At 39.1% G+C, this 19,904-nt stretch overlaps 1 protein-coding gene across 2 annotated transcripts; it reads left to right on the top strand.

The window, feature by feature from the left end:
- Positions 1 to 8,817: 8,817 nt before the first annotated feature.
- LOC137124223 (H/ACA ribonucleoprotein complex non-core subunit NAF1-like) lies at positions 8,818 to 19,239 on the top strand. 2 transcript variants are annotated; one of them, XM_067498989.1, is made up of 11 exons: positions 8,818 to 8,927; positions 9,556 to 9,691; positions 9,765 to 9,986; positions 10,117 to 10,284; positions 10,461 to 10,602; positions 11,720 to 11,813; positions 11,915 to 11,997; positions 15,208 to 15,368; positions 15,510 to 15,561; positions 16,932 to 17,019; positions 17,184 to 19,239. In XM_067498989.1, exons 2-11 carry the CDS (start codon positions 9,558 to 9,560, stop codon positions 17,573 to 17,575), a joined length of 1,536 nt encoding a protein of 511 aa, XP_067355090.1. In that variant the 5' UTR covers positions 8,818 to 8,927; positions 9,556 to 9,557; the 3' UTR covers positions 17,576 to 19,239. The 2 variants fall into 2 exon arrangements, with proteins under 2 accessions (XP_067355090.1, XP_067355089.1); XM_067498988.1 differs by lacking the exon at positions 8,818 to 8,927 and adding an exon at positions 9,003 to 9,150.
- Positions 19,240 to 19,904: the final 665 nt, after the last annotated feature.

Below are 19,904 nucleotides of genomic sequence, written 5' to 3' on the forward strand. Positions count from 1 at the left end.
ACTGATTAGATTTTGGTGGTCAAAGGTCAAAGATCGACATCACTGCAAACTCACATCCACCCTTTTGTAAATGCTATATCTCAGAAATGCCAGGAGGCAATATCATGACATTTGGCACAAACGTCCACTCAGACTCATGGATGAACTGATGTGAATATGAATCTGCTAAAACATGAATGTAAAACTGCAACTTGATGGGTCCAAGGGTGGAGGGTTCCTATTATGTAGCTTTAGGACTAATCAGTCAAATCAAGTCAAATTTATAAAGAAACTGGAAAAACCTAAACTTCCAAATGCAGTAAATAATGACTTAACTATTGACAATGTGAACTGACTGTTACACATTAGATGAAGACAGTGCAGTTAGAGCTTTGCTGCAGATGGTTCAGCTTTTGCTGTTCTCTCTCCCTGCATCCTCCAGTTCAAGGTTACATAAATAAGAAACCCTTGGCTCAAATCTGACCTTTTGGTTAGCCAACTAATTGCGTGCGCACACACGGGCACAGACACGCACGTAATACATCTAAAGAGTAACAGTTCAGACCCCCCACAAATATCTGTTCAATGTTGCATGTACTGAGGAGCAATTTTTGAGTATGTGTGTGCGTGTGTGTGTGTTTGTGTGTGTTCCTTAATTGGAATGTTGTGCTTTTAGTCGTGCAATCACAGATGTCTGTGGAATTTGAGCTGATATGAAAATAATTGCTTCACTTTGGCTGGAACAGACATAGTAACGAGTTGTGTGTTGACACAGTCAGAAAATAACACAATATGTTTTAACGTTTACACTTAAATTTGTTTTAAACTGTTCGCAGGATGTTTTTTATGTAATCCACTGCAGTGTTCTTCAACATTGAGCTAAAGTCCTTAACACGTCAGCCTGTGTGTTCTGAATGCTGGAGAAGAGAGCTGACAAAAGTCTGTGTGTGTGTGTGTGTGTGTGTGTGTGTGTGTGTGTGTGTGTGTGGCTTGTATGTTTGAAGACATGAAAATCCCTGATTAGTTCTTTAACATGATCAACACAGGAATACCAGACTGTGTGTGCGTGCGTGTGCGTGCGTGTGCGTGTGCGTGTGTGTGTGTGTGTGTGTGTGTGTGTGTGTGTGTGTGTACGTGCACGCACGATCCAACTGCAGCACACCTTAAAGTTTATTTAAACTATGTAACAGTAAAAATGCTTCTGCAGTGACCTGTTCTCAGCTGAACTGAAGGTTTCAACAACAGTTGCACAAGAGAAAGACCTTGAAATATTGACTGTCACTGATAAAATATCTTTTGCCCATTAAAGTCTTTAGATTCCAAAATGCACATGGTTCTTTAAGACTGTCTGGTAAGTAAGAACACATGACATATTGTGTCATCACGAATGACGATGACATACAGGGCATCGTGCCATTTTGGCTTTTCTTTTGCCATCTTTATTAGTTTGTTTGTTGGAAGTTATTAGTTTGTTGCTGTACCATGATGACCCACTAAAAACAAATGGTGTTTTTATCTTCCACTATATTTTAAAGTGTGTAAGTAGCCTCACTAAGTGTATTTTAGTTCTGAGTAATTTATGCAAAAGCACACTTTTACATCTGAAACAACTTAAAGTAAATAATTTAATTAAAGTAAGTACTTAAAGTAAATACTGGTTTCCATTTATTTTAAAGTGCATTAAAATAAAACCCGTGTAAAAACATTGTTAGTATACTTTCTGTATATGAAGACATGCAATTACTGTTAGTATATTTTAAATCCTTTTGCTAATAAAGGTTTCAATGCTTAAAACACACTCAAGTATATTTTTGTCAATTGCTCACCTCACACACATGCAAACTGCATGTTTCAGCATGTTAATCAGGCATTTCCCAAGTCTGTGTTTGCCAGGTCCTGTCAGAGTAATACCGTGGGAGAAACCACACACACACTCGCACACGGACACACACACACACACACAGACACATTCTTGTGTTTCCTAAATGGGGATAAACCCTCGGTCTTTAGTCTTTCTGGGTCAGTGGCTTAGTACTGTTTCCCTGTCTCAGCTTCTTTTCTGAGGACAACAGAGCACATTTATATAGTTGATAAAGAGGCCACCAGCAGGTCAACTAGTAGCACGTTCAGCCAGGAATGATTATTAGTTTGTTTATATGAAGCCTGACAATCTGCAACAAGCAGTTAGCATCACAGCCATAACTACAGAAGAAACAAAATTATAAAATATGTAAAATGGTTTACATACATTTACATACAGTAAATGTGTTTCATCATGCATTTAATAATGTGAAAATATTTGTTTAAAAGGCAGAAGCTTCATTTTACATGTCTGAATGGGTCATGTTTAAAGCTATTGGTGGTATTTTTAATATAACTTAAACTAAACAATAAAACCATAAAGCTGCTTATTCTTAATTTTTGTCTAGGACACATAATTAAAGAAGATATGCTTTTGTCAGCATACGATGTTCATTTGTCAACAAAATTCAGATTCAACATTACATTAGAAAGTTTAGTTGAGCTGAATCTTTTGGCCTCTCTTTGACTCCGGGGTCTATTGTGTGTGTGATGACAATTATGATGACAGTCATCAGGGAAGCTAGGAGAACATTTCTGCTAGATGATTCATTTTTAAATGGTCATTAAAATATAACGCTACATCAAAAAAAAAAAATTCCTCCATATTGTGTTGGTTCATTTGTGACAGGCAGCTTGACAAACACAGTTTGAATCACAATGAGACGTTCGGCATTAAATGAATTCAGCCTTCAGAGATAAATGATGAAGCAAAAATCCTCCTAAGAACCAGCCTATTCATTTATGTCCTCTGTCATGGACATTTGTTTTTTTAATATCTTTTGTCTCATTTGAACTTCCCTACTAAGATGTCCTCAATGGATGACATCCTGGTCTTTCCAGTGATAGTTTCACGAAGACTTTGTTTTCATGCTGAGACAAAATGGATACTTCAGCAAAATGCGCTTTCTTCTGTGGTTTTCATATGATAAAGCAGATTATTCTGACTTAATCCTACAGTTCATACATCGTCCCTTAGCGTGAAATACTCTGAAACTCTAGATGTGTGTTCAGTATAATCATCTCATCTTGGTTAAATGTCTTAGTCAAAAGAGGGACTTGTTCCAAAAAGTATATTTATAAGTATATAACCTATCCAACACTATTGCACCTAACACTTCAGATCAGATTTGTCCTCATACAACTAGCAATATTGCATTACATAAAAATGAAAATGTATAGTAACATCATAAAGTCATCTGTCTATTCCGTCATTTTCGGGTGCTTTGCAATAACTTCTTCCATTGTTGCTCATAAACAGCTGAAACTTGTCATCCATGGGAGGAAGTGTGGAAATGACACACCAACAACAGGAAAAAGGATCCAGGAATTTAAGGAATTGTCTGACATATGGAGATATCACAATGGGAATGCAGTAAATGTATAAATCTGTTTGTTTGAACGACTCATTTGTACGTGCGTGGAATGTTGTGGACATGTGTGACACAATGAGTGACACTGAAACCGTTAAAAAAGCATAGTTACTGACAAACAACACGTGTTTTGTGCGTGTGCGTAAGACAATGCCACCACCTGCTCCCTTTATGTCCAGCAAAGTTTATGACCCCCCCTCCCCACCCCCACCCCCCAAAAAACACATTACCAGAGACTATGAGACTATGTTAATGATGAAATGCAAAATATTAATGAGTCCAGGATTGTGCACGGAGGGGTTAGCAGCAGACAATCCCCTTAGATGATGATACAATAATAGATCGAGTGCAAAGTTAAGCCACACTCACAAGCATATTAAACACTTAATAACTTTAGAGTCCTGGAGGTAAGAGAAATAAATAAATATTTAAAGACAGGAGAATCTGATGTGATCTATGAAAGGCCCCACAACTTTGGCAAATTTATTTTGTCTTTACTGTGATTTTAGATGGGATTTTAATACTGACTGACTGATTTTGGTGAAAGTTTCCTTTTTTGTTTTCAAGCTGTGCTGTAGAAGAACGGTTGAAGTTGAGACAAGATGTGAGCCATAAAGTGCCATGAAATGACTTGGTTGTAAATTGGCCCTTTACAAATAAAGCTTAATTGAAAATTGATAGTGACAGAAATTTGGAGGGAACATGGGACCTGGGAAGAGTCAAGAGGTGCAAAATGTAACAATTTAATGAAGCAGGGAGCCCTAAGAGGAGGATGGAGTGAGATCATCTGGGATGGCACATCTGTTGACGGATCAGCGATGGCAGACGGGTGAAAAACGAGTGGACCCACCAGAAGAGACAAGGTGATGAGTTAGTGTGGTAGATGAGGGGGCCCAGAAGATCATGAGTGGGCATGAGCTGTGATTAGCAGATAAGTAAAGGACATTGTGCCTGGTTGGATGGTCTGATATTGGGAGCGGCTGGGGATAAGAGATCTCACACATGGTTGACTGGGTTACTTCAGACAGCTGTTCAAAGTTCTGGTAAATCTGAGCTTGTAGAAAGGTAATTACTTTCTTATTTCACAGTTACAGCTTATTCAAAAGCAATATAACCCAGGGAGCTCCAGCTGAAGACCAAAGGCACCTCAGATACAAATGTGTTGGAGAAGATCTACGGTTACTGTACTCACCGTCAAGTCTAGTTCATTTCATTTCTCCCGTTTTTCTGAGAAAAGCTGGTTGACCAAAACATCTGGGAACCACTATCTGTGACACCGGTGTCAGTAACATGAGTTACTATGTGTAACATGTTCGCCGTGAAAATGAGCTGCATTGTTTTCTCTGCAGTAAAACAAAAGTTTTCCAGGTTTTCTTGGGGTGTGTACATTAAGAGTTTCTCTGCAATGATGCCTGCCTTCCATTTTGTCCTGGAAGACCATGGGAATTGGTGTTAGGGGCCCGGCTAATACAATGTTATCATAGGAAATATCATAGTACACAGATGCAGTATCTCAGTGAGACGCACTGGTGTTCCACTTCCCATCCACTTCATTTCTGACACCATTACAATTCTACCATTCTGTTGAGGTGAGTCATCCACACTTACAACAATAGCACATTACTCAGCTTCTCTGGTGCATGCAAATATGGATCCTACTGGGATTCTTGTGCAATCATTCCCAGTGCTTACATAGAACTGCTGACCCTGGGGCTATTTATGTCATTTTGTCTTCAAAAGCAGCACTAATTGGTGCAAAGTGTTCCTGAATTGTGAGGTGCATGGGAAGTATCGTTTGATGTACGACATTCCTGAAACTCTGGTGCTGAGCCAGTGCCGGCTGATTATCACAATAGCAACAGAGCTGTTTAATGTACTGTAGTATTTATTTGAGCCTGTCACCAGGTGAAAAATGGCAGAAGTGAAAAATTGTCCATAAATTGTACTGCAGACCATTTTGACATTTCTAATTTCAGAATAGATTTGGGGGATCTAACACAAAATAAGCTGTTACAAAACAATGCTGGAAATAACATTTCCTAATATCTATCAAGTATCTAGTGCTTTTACCAAACAAAACAGTTTACAATGTTTATTCTCATTCACACACTCACACACCAAAGATGGCAGAGCTGCCAAGCAAGGGGTTGGTCTGACCCACCGGGAGCAACTTGGAATTCAGTGTCTTGCCCAAGGACATTTCGACATATGGACGGGAGAAGCTGAGAACTGAACCGCTGACACTGTGATTGGTGGATGTCTGCTCTACTTCCCGAGCTGATGGTATAACAGAGGCTTGTACTGACAATTGACTGAGCAAAGGTCATGAAAGGAAATTTTGAGAGCTGAGATATATTAACATCAGTCATCATTAGGTGACTAACAGAAGCAAGGATTCAGACACTCTACACAACCTCTCTGCTCCTGAATCCACTTATAAACACCCCTGACTTGTGACATGATTATAAATTCCACAAAATTTATATTGAAAGCCAACAATACAGTATTCTAACAAAACATCTAAAATGTAACCATGTTGAACATTTAGTTCAGGACTAACAAAATTCCAAAATAGCGTTTTTCAATGTTTATGGCTCAAATATTTGAAATCCCTTGATTTCAAATGTTACTTGATGAGAATCAGAGACGGATTCGAGCCTTTTATTCCACATTTACCCCAAATCCTACAGGTGGGTCCCACTGCCTGGATTATTTAGGGTTGCACTGCCACCTAGTGATTGGTGACAAAATAAAATCCCATTGACATCCTGTCATTTCCAGTTTCCTGATGGATAAACATTACAACTGCAAAACTCACCATAAGCAACAAACCGCTCACAGAACCACAGGAGATGCTAATGCAACAAACTTGTTTCATTGCTTAGATTTTTCCCTGTAAACAGGATAGTTTTGTCAAAAAAGAGCTAAACCAAGTGTATTTCAAGCCAAACATTTCACTGGATTGTACCAATTCATCTATGGGTTTTAATGAACTACTTGTTTTTAAGTAATTGATGAGGCCTGGTAATGAAAGTAGTTTGGATAGTGGAATAGGAAACATTTTAAATGCTGAGCCATATTAGGTGTGCAGAGTTGATTGAGCAGAACATAATGCATGTTAAGGAACTAAATAAAAAGACAGTCACAGCCATAAAGAGCTAAAAATCAGATGATAATTTTAGTGAAGCTACAAAAAGGAGAAATAGGACATTTAGACAGTTCAAATTAAACCACACATTGGAGGAACTATGAAATTCCAGCATTGCACAGCAATAATAACAATTCTGGTCACTTAAAAAAAAATAAAAATAAAAACTGTTGTAAACATCTATTGCATCTTTAACTTTTTTTTTTAACTTTATCTCCAACATCTTTAACATCTTAGCACAAAATCCAAAAGTAGCAGAAAAGTTCTGTGGAACATAATTTAACAGGGAGATTAACATACTTCCTACTGATGTATTCTCTATTCTCTAAAGAAAGAAATATAATGGATTCCCATTTATGTCTTGAATCAGAAAAATTACGATAGGTCAAGCTCAAAGAAATGGTATTTGCAGTTCTGTTTTATGTGGAGAAAGTCAATTATATGCTACATTGTAAAAAAAATTATACAGAAATTTTGTGGAATTAAAAACTTAATTAAAACTTTTGTAGCTAACTTAATGTGAATGTGAAGGTTTTGTTAATTTTAGGTTCATTAAGAGTAGAATGTCTAATTTTAACACACACTTAGAATTTAATAAGGGCACAGAGAGATGCCTTCAGTGGTAAATTGTAAAAACTCCGCACTTATTTAGTGCTTTTCTACCTTAGTGATACCCAAAGCGCTTTACACTGCTTTCACACTCACCATCACAAACACTGATGGGGGAGCTGCTATGCAGCTGGCCAACACTCACTGGGAGCAACTAAGTTGGGGATCTGTTTCCTACTCAAGGACACTTTTGACATGTGACAGGACGAACTGGGTATCGAACCAAGAGTCCTCTTACCCTCAGCTGTTGTCTTTGTTCTGATTTTGATACAAAATGACTTTGGCAGCTGCTGCTGGGAGTTCTTTATGTCAACATCCATCCATTCATTATCAGCAACTGCTTATCCTGTTTAGAGTCAAGAGGAACCAGGTTCTTTACTGTGGTGTGGATTGGGATTAAAATTCAAACATGTTAATATTTTAAACCTTAGTCCCACCATTTCTTTACTAACAATAGCCCCATGAAGAGTCATTAATGCAACCACAAGGGAACACAAGGCAGTGACTTCTTGTGCCAGTCCTGAGTCTGGATAAATGCAGAGGATTGTGTCAGGAAGGGTATCCGACATAAAACACATGCCAAATTAAACCGAATCTGACTTCCACACAGGACCGAATCGGTCGGGGCCCGGGTCCGCCACTGGTGCTGTTGACCTAACGGGTACCGGTGGAAATTGGGCTACTGTTGGACGAAGAAGAATAGGAGGAAGGTGTGTTCGTAGGCAGAGAGAAAAGAAGAAACCCAAGAGTGTAGGACTGACAAAAGAGAGACTGTGAATATATCTGTAGAAGGATGCTGAGGTTGGAGCTGCCAGGCAGGAGGTCTAGAGGAAGACCAAAGAGGAGATTTATGGATGTAGTGAGAGAGGACATGAAGTTAGTTGGTGTGAGAGAAGAGGATGCAGAGGACAGGGTTAGATGGAGGCACATGATTCGCTGTGGTGACCCCTGAAAGGGAACACCCGAAAGGAAAAGAAGAATAAGTCCCATGGAGATTCATTGCTCCATCCATAAATTCAAGTCTGCAGCATGTATTATAAAGAAAGCCTAAACTATGACCTACATGAAGTATCCTTCATGTAGGTCATGTATTACAGGATAACTCTGTATATTCACAGATGTTCTATTAAAAAAATACTGGGCACACAGGTGCTGCTTTACATCCCTGAGTTCCAGGTAGCAGTGAAAAACAGGGCAACACACCACAAAGAAAATAAGTATGCATAATCACTTCTGATAATTTGTTGGCACTTTTAGGAAGAAATTCTGGTAAAATTATTATGCAAACAATATATGTAGTCTGCATCATGGGGCTCTGGGTGTCGCTTTGCTTTCGGACACACAGGAGCCAACTTCAAACATCAGGGCTATTACACCTGGAGCAGCTGAGCATGTACCGCAGCAGATATAATGAACAAATTCAAGAAACTAATAAAAGAAAAGTTGACATTACATTAGTTTGTTAGGGTATAATTCAATGTTGTCTTTAAAGTGTGTTTTTTACAAAAAAACTGGGATAGAAAAGAGAATTTCATGTTTTCCCCTGCTAATCGACTCATCCACATTCCACTCCAGTAGGTGGCGGTAATGCACCTACATTCTCGTTTTCACAACCGCAATTAGGAACTGAAGAAGAAAACAAATAGGAAGTAAGTTTGTTTAAGTCTCGCGAACTGCTTTGAGCGTAGAGTTCCATGAGGTGTCTGCAGCACGGACAGAGTAGCTTCACAAGCATACTGGTAAAGTTTCGCTACAGTTACTCTGCCTACACTCGGCGGGGAACTGTTTGTGAAAAGGGGTCTGGGTTTGTTTAAGCTCTCGGCTGTGGAGTAGTTAACGTTGCATGTCATAACTTAATTTTAACGGCGTTAGCTCTTTTTAGCCTCCACTTGTGCCCCTCGTGTCAACATATGACGAATGTTGTCGACCGTCAGACGCATCGAGAAAAGAGGCAGTCGGAACGTCAGTAAAAGATGATCAAATGTCTTATTAACGTACAACTGACGAAAAATATTTTCATTTTGATAGTTCGACAAATAACTATCAATAGTGATTCTGCATTTACCGTTGGAATAGTTGAATGGCAAATGTCTGCTGTTTGCCATTTGCAGATTCGCGTGTCTGTGAATTAAACGTATGCGGGAATGACGGGCTGCACAAACTGGGCCAACATTAGTTAGCAAACGTTAGTGAGCGTGTTCCTGAAAATGAATTTCCTTCATATTAAGTTGCCTCAGGCTTGTCATAGGGATTTTTGTGCTTTTGTTCTCAAATATTCTTTAATAGTGACACACTTTTGGCAGGCCATGAAAAAACAGCAGCAACTATGGCAGGTTGTTGAAAAGTGTGGTGTTGTTTTTTGTGCAGATATGTCATCAAATACACACATTCATCCAGAAGAGGTAGGAGGAGCTACACAGACGGCCTCAACAGCAGCAACACTTTCTTCAGACAGTATGAGTAAACCAGAGGACTCTGACAATGACTCAAGGGATTGTGGCAGGTATTTCCACACACATCCTTGCTCGATAAACAGCTTGCCATGTACCATTACAAGAATTTATATTTGATTCCAGAAAAGATGTATGGAAACCGGAGGAGGAGATGGAGGTTACTAAGACAACACAACCAGAAAACCCCACTGCAAGCTTCAACAGTGCAGATGTGTCATCAAATACACAAACTCATCCAGCGGAAGCAAGAGGTACAAAGACAGAATCAACAACAGCGACACTCTCTTCACACAGCATGTGTAAGACAGAGGACGGCGTTGATAATGGATCTAAAGATTGTGACAGGTATTTACACACTCATAGCCCACAGTTTGATGAAAGACATGCCTTAAATGGTTTTACCTCAGACATGCTGAATACCAATACTGTGCAAACAGTCTGGCCTGACCTGATAATATGGACATGCCTTTTGTAGCTTGCAGGTAACCAAGGAGGAGATGATGGAGGTTTCCGTAACAACACAACTAGAAAATCTCATTGTAGCCCCTGAAAATGCGGAAGTGTCATCTAATACACAGACAAATCCGGAGGAAGCAGGAACTACACAGACAGACAGTGATGATGAGTCAGAGGATTCTGACAGGTATTTGCATTCACATACATCAAAGTTTGATAAGAGGCTTGATATAGATGGTTCAAGCCCAGAAGCTAGTGTCTAGTAGCTCCATTTGTATGTGTTTCTAGAAAAGTTTTTAAACGGGAAGCAGAAAGGAGAGAAAAAAACTGCTAACGCTAATGCTCTGATCCTCCTGTTTTCAGTGACAGCTCTTCCTCTTCTTCCTCCTCCTCCTCATCTTCCTCATCCTCCTCTTCTCCCTCTGCTCCGGTGTTGGATGACGATGACGATGAGGGTTTTAGCCAGCCAGCCCCCATAAAATCTAGAGATGAAGTTCTGCTTGAGGTCAGTTTGTGATTATGTCTGTTTCTTAAAAATCAAAAACAGGATGCGCTTTTAATGTGTGGTCTAGGAATCCTGTTGTGTTCACTACAGCCATTTCCAACCTCTTTGCAAAGTCTTCCACCATTTGTCCTCCTGCGTTCCTGTCCTAAAGACCAAACTTGCCCATCAAACCTGCTCATCACCTCTGTTCCCTTCACCTACATGCCCATTGAAATCTGCACCAATCACCATTCTATCACTTCATCTAACTAACTCCAGAATTTATCTTTCTCTTTTAACTCACATCCTACCTGTGGGGCATAACCACTAACAACATTGAACATCACCCCTTCAACTTCCAGCTTCAGACTCCTCAACCTGTCTGATGCTCTTTTCACCTCTAGAACATTCCTCACAAACTCCTTTCAATATAACTCCTACTTCGTTTCTCTTCCTATCTGACCCATGGTAGAACAACTTGAACCCTGCTCCTAAGCTTCGAGCCTTGCTACCTTTCCACCTGGTCTCCTGGACACACAGTATGTCCACCTTCCTTCTCTGCATCATGTCAACCAACTCTGTAGCCTTCCCTGTCATAGTCCCAACATTCAAAGTCTCTACTGTTAGTCGTACACTCTTGGCTTTCCTCTTCTCTCTCTGCCTACGAACATGCCTTCCTCCTCTCCATTGACCAACAGTTGCCCAATTTCCACCAGCACCCTGTAGTTCAGCAGCACTGGTTGTTAACCTGGGCCCTGACAGATCTGGTGTGGAAGTCATGATTCGCATGTTTTAACTTAATTTAATGTGTTTTATGCCATATGCCCTTCCTGACACAATCCTCTGCATTTATGTAGACTGGCACAAGAAGTCACTGGCTTGTGACCCTTGTGGTTGCATTGTGAAATCACTGTTAAGTGCCTTTCTAATAAACCTGTGACCTACTACAGCAATAGAATTAATGTAATGCATATCCCAAATGAAGCAAAATGGCAGAAAGACTCTTCGATCCTCACAGAAAGCATAACACAGTGCACTGTGGTATTTAGTGTATCTATTCCACAAATAAGATGCAGTTCTTATTTTTAAGATCTAAGGAGCCCTCCACAAGCTAAAATGTTATGTCGCTTGTATTTAGGACCTGCCTGCAGTGGAGGAGGTGCGTGTGTCACTACCAGAGGATGCAGAACTGCAGCCTGTGGGAACAGTCACTAGTATTGTTCAGCAGCTTGGTAAGCATGCACTTTCACACTAAAGTGACATTTCAAGGTCATGTATGTGATTACTAAATTATGGGCAGAGCTCTCTTTAACAGCATTCTTTGTCCGTGCAGTCATTATCCAGTCTCTGAAAGACACGCCCCCTCTGGCTGATGACAGCATCATCTTTAGATCTGATAGGCTGGCTGTGGGGAAGGTGGGTGAAACCTGGCTCTGTGTTACATGACATAAAGCCTACAGTGATGTGAGGTAAACGTGTTTTGGGGTTCTGTGCCTGGTGACCCCACCAGACATAAGAATGTTCAAATTTATTTATATAGCACCAATTCACAACAAAGTTATTTCAAGGCACTTTAAGGAATAAAGTCAAGACCAGTAGCTGCACACTGGAAAACACACAGCTTCAAAGCCGGGGACACCTGCAGAAAGGGACAGAGAGAGGGAGACAGAAGGACAAAGACAACTACTGGAGAATACACACAGTTAATTTCATAAAGTGGTGACAATTGTGGGGTGAGAGGAGAGGAAAACTAGAAGCTCTATCATAGAGGAAGGTTTTAAGCCTAGACTTAAAGGAGAGAGGGTGTCTGCTTCCCAAATCTGAACTGGGAGCTGGTTCCACAGGAGAGGAGCTTGATAGCTAAAGGCTCTGCCTCCCATTCTACCTTTGCAAATTCTGGGAACCACAAGTAGGCCTGCATTCTGAGAGCAAAGTGGTCTACTGGGATAATATGGTGCTATGAGATCTTCTATATATGATGGAGCTTGAACATTCAGAGCTTTATATGTAAGAAGCAGAGTTTTAAATTCTATTCTAAATTTAATGGGAAGCCAATGGAGAGACGCTAGTGAAGGTGAAATATGATCTCTCTTGCTAGTTCCAGTCAGTACTCTTGCTGCAGCATTTTGGATTAATTGCAGGCTCTTTAGGGAGTTACTGGGGCATCCTGAAAGTAGGGAATTACAGTAGTCCAACCTAGAAGTAACAAATGCATGGACCAGTTTTTCGGCATCACTTTTGAGACAGGAGGCTCCTAATTTTGGCAATGTTCCGTAGGTGGAACAAGGCTGTTCTAGAGATTTGTTTTATATGTGAGGTAAAGGTCAAATCCTGGTCAAAAATCACACCAAAGTTCCTTGGAGTAGTACTGGAGGCCAGAGTTATGTCATGTAAAGTAACAATATGGTTGGACATCATGTCTCTGAGATTTTTGGGCCCGAATACTATGACTTCAGTTTTGTCTGAGTTTAGAAGTAAAACATTGTGGGACATTCAGGCCTTTATGTCATGTGAGCTTGAAGCTTGATTAACTAATTTTTTATTTTTTTTAATTTTTTTTCATCTGGTTCCATAGATAGATATAGCTGGGTATCATCAATGGAAATTTATGGAGTGTTTTCTAATAATGTTGCCTAAAGGAGACATATATAAAGTAAAAAGTATTGGTCCTAACACAGAGCCTTGTGGAACTCCATAGCTAACCTTTGTGTGCATGGAGGATTCATCATTAACATGAACAAATTGAAATCTATCAGATAGATGAAATTTAAACCAACCTAGTGCAGTTCCTGTAATTCCAATTTCATGTTCCAGTCTCTGTAATAAAATGTTATGATCAATGGTATCAAATGCAGCACTAAGATCTAACAGAACAAGTATAGAGATGAGTCCAGTATCTGAGGCCATGAGAAGATCGTTGGTGACTTTTACCAGTGCTGTTTCTGTACTATGATGAACTCTAAATCCTGACTGAAAGTCTTCATACAAATTATTCCTATGAAGGTGATCACATAATTGTTTTGCGACTACTTTTTCAATTATTTTAGAAATAATGGGGAGATTAGATATTGGTCTGTAATTGGCTAAAACACCTGGGTCAAGACAGGGTTTTTTAAGTAATGGTTTAATTACAGCTACCTTATAGGCCTGTGGTACATAGCCTGTTTCTAAAGATAGATTTATGATATCTAATATGAACGTATCTATTAAGGGTAAAGCTTCCTTGAGCAGCTTAGTTGGAATAGGGTCTAACAGACAGGTTGTTGGTTTAGATGAGGTAATAATTGAAGTTAGCTCAGAGAGATCTATGGGTAAAAAGCAGTCTAACAGGGTTTGGGGCCTTATCGATGATTCTAGCATCCATCTGTAATATTTGGGGGGAGGATCTGGTGAATTCTTTCTCTAATAGCTACTATTTTATTCATAAAGAAAGTCATGAAGTCATTGCTGCTCAGAGTTAAGGGAAAACTAGGCTCAACAGAACTATGGCTCTTAGTCAGCCTGGCTACAGTGCTGAAAAGAGATGGGGGGGGGGGGGGGGGGTTGTTCTTGTTTTCCTCTATTAATGATGAATAATCTTTGTTCTGGTATCACTGAGAACTTTTTTGTACATTTTTAAACAGTTTCTCCAGGCTAAAAGATTCTTCTAACTTTCTGGAACAACACTTCCTTTCTAACTTTTGTGTTGCCCGTTTTAAGTTGCGTGTTTGTGAACTATACCATGGAGATCACCTCTTCTGGTTTACTATCTTTTTCAGAGGGGCAACACTATCGAGTATTGTACGTAGTGAGGCTGCAATAGAGAAAGAAGAATAACATTATTCTATACCACAATGTTAACTCTACTATCTAACGTTGGCTAACTACATACTCTGGAAGTATTTCACACAAACACAATAACGATTGTTGATTTAAAGATTTTAATAATAAAATTAAAATAAAAGATTCAATGTATTTTCTTTCACAAAAAACAGAGAATGACATCAGCAGGAGGAAAACTTTTGATTGAATGGGAATCTGACACATTAATGTGTAGTCTGACTTTTTCACCTTACATTTCACAAGCTAATTGATCCAAATACTGAAAGGCCTGATTAACTAAGGGGCCTTTCAATAATGCATAATAAGAAACGTGCAGGATATTTCTTCCACATTTAAATTACATGGAGCCCACACTGATATTCTGAATGTAAAATAGGCTGTGCCAGTTGTTGAAGGACACTTGAAGAGTCTTCAGAAAGTTGATGCATGTTGTATTAATAACAACAGTTAATTTGTAGCAGGGATCTGTGTTGTTGATGGTTCATTAAGTTTTGGTTTTAGACGGCACAAAAATAAATCTAAAGTCTCCGGTTCATCTGAAATTGAGATTGTGGACACTTTAAGATCAAAAATTAACTACTTCATAAAACAATAAAAAATCAATATGTGCCGATCAATATTGTGGTGGACTACAAAACGTCAGTTTGTGAACCACCGCACACCACATTTGTCACTTGCCTGATCAGGCGATTGCCAAATGAATTCCAAAGTCTGACAAGTCTTGCATAAAATCTTAACCAAGAAGGCACAAAGCTGTAACTGCAAAAAGTTGGTTTCTAATGTTGTTGTGTTTGTGTATATTAGGTGTTTGAGGTGTTTGGTCCAGTGTCCAGTCCCCTTTATATTTTACGGTTCAACTCTGTGGACCAGATAACCAGCAAGGAGTTGACAGAGGGGCTGACTCTTTATTATGCACCAGCCATCAAACAGTACACAGAATACATCCTCACACAACGGTTAAAACTGTAAGTATACACTCACACTTACTGGGTGCATTTAGATCCGTATAACAATTAGTTTGTTAATTGGTTGTCAGGCCTTGTGTGATGGATTGACATTTATTTCTGACCAAAGGTGGCTACTGTAGTGACAATGTTTTGCTTCAGTTTAAAGGGATCAGATGCATCTTGGAAGAATGACCAAGAACCACCAGAGGAGGTAAGTACAAACATGAAGTACTGTTCTACTGATACTCTTAAAGAGCCTGGCGAGAGTCAAACACAGATCAAATGATATTTGCATCTTCTCAGCAAGTTTATTAATCCCATCATTTTGTATTTCATTTCTCTGGGCTTGTGCCAAATGGTTGGAGAGTCATCAGTACAGCTTAGTATCATAAAGGTGTCCACTAAAGGCTGGGTGATGTGCAAAAAATGCATTAGAATAATTATTTACTAATCAGTTATCACAAATAAGGTCCTTAAAGATCCTGACAAACTGGTAAGGCAGCTGTCCACGGACCACAGGGTCAGTGGTTCGATCCCTGGTCGACCCTGCTATATGTCGAAGTCTCTCTGGGCAAGACACTGAACCCCTAACAGCCCACTCCCATCACCAGCTGTGCAGTGCCGGTCCAAGCTCGGTAGAAACTGGGGAGGGTTGTGTCAGAAAGGGCATCCCGTGTAAAAGAGTCAGCAGCTTTCAGCTTGGCCCTTCAGCCTTCAGGGGTCTCTACAGCGGAACATGTTCTGCACGTTGATTGGAATGTGTATTGTGTATTTTCTTTTTTACGCCGGATGCCCTTCCTGCCACAGCGCTTTCAGTTTTATCCCGGCTCGGCACCGGCACCGAGTTGCCCCATGATGGCTGGGGTCAAGCTCACCTAACTCGCCTAAATCATCAACATTTGGTTTCCAAAGTCAAACATTTATTTAAAACTGAGATAATTTTAGTGCAGTGAATGAGGTTAAAATATTGTACTATGATTATACCTGTATCTGGAAGGTCAAGGTAATGATGAATCAAAATCTACACCAAATCTATCACTTTGATAAAAGGGTTTTTTTGCATCATTCAATGATGTAAAAAACAAAACTTACAAATAACTTATAAAGAGGAAGTGTTTAACATTTTTAAGTAGCAAACTTACAAACGTAATAGTACCTCAGATAAGTGCATACAGTCATATTATTGTTAAAATAAAACATATGAAAGGGCTGGAGGGTCAGCACGTTTCCACAGACAACGTTTACTAAAGGCATCAAATCTGAAAACCTCTACTGATGGACTTTGTTCTTAACAAATGAACAGAAGAACAGAAGAAGTTGATGTACACAGTATTCTACTGATGCTCATTCCTGGCATCAACATCAGTAAAGCGTTCTGACCTACACTTGTAGAAAACCTCTAGAGCATCATCACCTTGAATAGTTAGTTTTTGGGGCTGGGCTCAGTGCCAACATTAAGATCATGTAAGTGACTAAAGCTACACTCTTTTATTGATGATCTGTTTATACCAAGAGTAATATTTGGCAAATTTATGATTTTGATATGTGAAAAATAAAATGTATTTTTTTTCTCTCCCCCAGGCTTTAGATTATAGCGATGATGAAAAAGAGCATGAAGCAAAGAGAAAAATTAAAAACTCTAGAAAGAGGAGCGATGTTAACAATGAAGGTACTCTCACACACAGTCGATGTGTCTTTGAATAGCTGCTTTAGTTCAACCGTAGTCTTTATCATTTTTTTTTTGAATAACATTTGTTAAACTGTCCACTGGACTAACAAAGTCTATACATCTGTCTAATAGTTTTTTTTGTTTGTTTGTTTTTTTACCTCTAGATAAACCTGCCCAAATTACCCAGAACACCTTGCTGCAGCAGCAACAGAAGCATGACGTCAGAGGTTTCCCATCGAGACACGCAGGACCCTCATTCAGGCCCCAGAATCCGAGGAAGAAAGAGCGACCATTCAGACCCACACACCCACCATCTAGACACACCAGTGTGCCTCTCATGTATCTCCCACCTCCTGGCTCTTACGCTCCTCCACCCCCTCACCATTATCCTCCTCCACCCCCTCACCATTTCCCCCCACCTAGCTTCCCTCTTTACCCCCCTCCGCCATCTTTCTTCAATCCATCTTTCTCATCTTCTTTCTGGCCACCAAACTCCATTCCTTTCTCTGACCTCCCTCCTCCTCCTCCTCCCCCTCCTCCTCCACCACCCCAGTAATGTCTGACATGCTCTGTATATGCACACACGTTTTTGTTGATTCTTGTTAGATGAGTATGTCATTTGCAGACTGTCCAGCTGGAAAACCGGCTCTTGTTTATCAGTCACCAGCTCATTTTGTTTGTAGTAATAATTAATGATCTCTGATTGAAAATATGAACCTGTGTAACTGCAAGGGCCAAGTGTTGTGCTGCAACCAACCAATGTTCAGTGTTTTTAGGTTATTATTTATTTCTGAGTATTTTATTTGTTCACTGAATCGCTTATTTTTTAATTTTATTTTTGTACCTATTAGAAACCTGGTTACATGTATACATGATGGCAAAATTTTCATTCTCCAGGGGAAATCAGGTTTTTCTGATCCCTTACCCCAGTTATTTACATTTAGTTATTCAGCAGACGCTTTTATCCAAAGCGACTTACAAATGATAATGATAAAATGATAAAAACCAGTCTTTTTGTTTATTTGACAGGTAAGAAATCAGCTCATTTGAAAAGCAGACTATAACCTGTTTACTCAGGTGGATTTAAACAAACTAGCTGGGAAGTAAAATATGCTGATTCCACTGTGACTCAAGGCCAATGACAAAATGTAAATGACTTGCAAAACAAGCAGAAGCTGCATATGTGAACGAGATTTAATTTCTGAGATAATATCAGTATAAAGCTGAGGGATTTTCGGCCTCAGGTCAGTTTACCAAAAAGAAATGATGGCAGGCTTGATTTCTTCCTATACGTTTGTAAATATAGTCAAATATTTCAGTATTCTTCACACACGAGGATTAGAGTTATACAGTGTGCTTACTGAGTTTGGGGGGGGGTATAAAATTTGATATCAGCTGCAGATTTTTATTTCAAATGTGGACTTGATGTATGCATAGTTGCTAAATGACTAAAATACCAACTACGTTGAAGTAGAGCAGAAAAGTGTTAACACTTTGAGAAATTCTATCGTATATTTTTATTTTTTTGTTGTATAAAAATGCTTTGTAAATATCACCATTTCAAGAACTGCATCAATGGGAAATATCTTTGTTTTAATTGTATGGTCAGTGTTTTGAACTAAACTTGTATAAAATGTTTCCGTTCCAGAAGAATTACACGGCCACGTGATGAGGGAACTATGAGATGGTTGACGACGTCTTGTTTTTATTGTACTCAAACTGAAAAAGTCAAACTGCAGTCAAAAAAGCAAACGTCCATTAATCCTCCTTTAATTTTTATCATCGGTGCAAATTGCGAAAAAGTTAACTTTTGGCATTTTACACTTGTGTTGTTAGTCCTCACTAGTTCTTTGATAAAACCTATTGACCTTTAACCACACATACACCTTTGCGATATGACCTACAGAGGTGACTGGACTTGGGGACTAACTGGTTCCAATGTGAAATGCAAGTCAGCTGTGACTCGACTTGAAGGCATAAAACAACAAGGCAGCGAATATAGTTTCACCTGTCTCATGTTCTGACTGTCTAATGGAACAGCTCCTGTTGCGCTGCCAAACGTCACAGTGGTTGGTGGAGTTGTAGAGTGCGTTAAATTAGTAAGTCATTCTATTGTTGTGGCCACCATATTTTAAAAGAGTGATATTTCTGTATGGTCTTGTTCTTACTGTGTAAAGAGTCTTGACAAGATTTTTAAATTAAATTTTATAATATACTTTATTTTTCTGCAATGGAAATTACATTGCAATATTTTTTATTTTATTTGAATGCACATTTTAATCACGTTCTGAAATATTTCACTGAAATGTAAGAGTTTATTGCTGATACACATGCAAATTAAAGCTACTGAATAAGCACAACTGGAGGGAGAATTAAAATATACTCTAATAGAAAGGAACTGAATGGCTTAAAGCAAAAACCTTAACTTTAAGGTTCTTGGCATTAACCATGTTGTACATGTTTTATATATATATATATATATATATATATGTAGTTAAATTAAAATCATAATGCTAAATATAAGCAACCAAAAATAAGTAATTCCACACAAATGTATTAGTTTCATCCCCTTGTACCGATTCCACATTATTAAACAAACTTAAACATGCAGAGTTTAAGTGAGTTCCACTCAGTTATCTCTTGCTACAGCAGCTGATCCATGTCAGCTTGCCCATGTTGTGGAGGTGGTGCATGCTGAAGCCACATGAGGAAATCAGGATAAGCCATAAATTGTAAATGTAAACAACACAAATCCTTCTCTCATCCCAAATATGGCCACTAAATGTCAGGACAACTATTGGAAGGTAACAGGTCACTCCATAAATCTGAACTGATACACACACAAAGGAAGCTTTCTTTTTTAACCAATGGTTAGGACTTAGTTT

This window comes from Channa argus, chromosome 3, assembly GCF_033026475.1.
Source record: "Channa argus isolate prfri chromosome 3, Channa argus male v1.0, whole genome shotgun sequence".
NCBI lineage: Eukaryota > Metazoa > Chordata > Actinopteri > Anabantiformes > Channidae > Channa > Channa argus.

What these genes read in the sequence shown, in the direction of transcription:
- LOC137124223 (XM_067498988.1), top strand. Translation starts at nt 9,099, where the DNA reads ATGACGAATGTTGTCGACCGTCAGACGCATCGAGAAAAGAGGCAGTCG. An exon ending in AGAAAAGAGGCAGTCGGAAC is followed by an intron (nt 9,151 to 9,555) that starts GTCAGTAAAAGA and finishes TTTTTTGTGCAG; the next exon opens with ATATGTCATCAAATACACAC. An exon ending in GAGCGATGTTAACAATGAAG is followed by an intron (nt 17,020 to 17,183) that starts GTACTCTCACAC and finishes TTTTACCTCTAG; the next exon opens with ATAAACCTGCCCAAATTACC.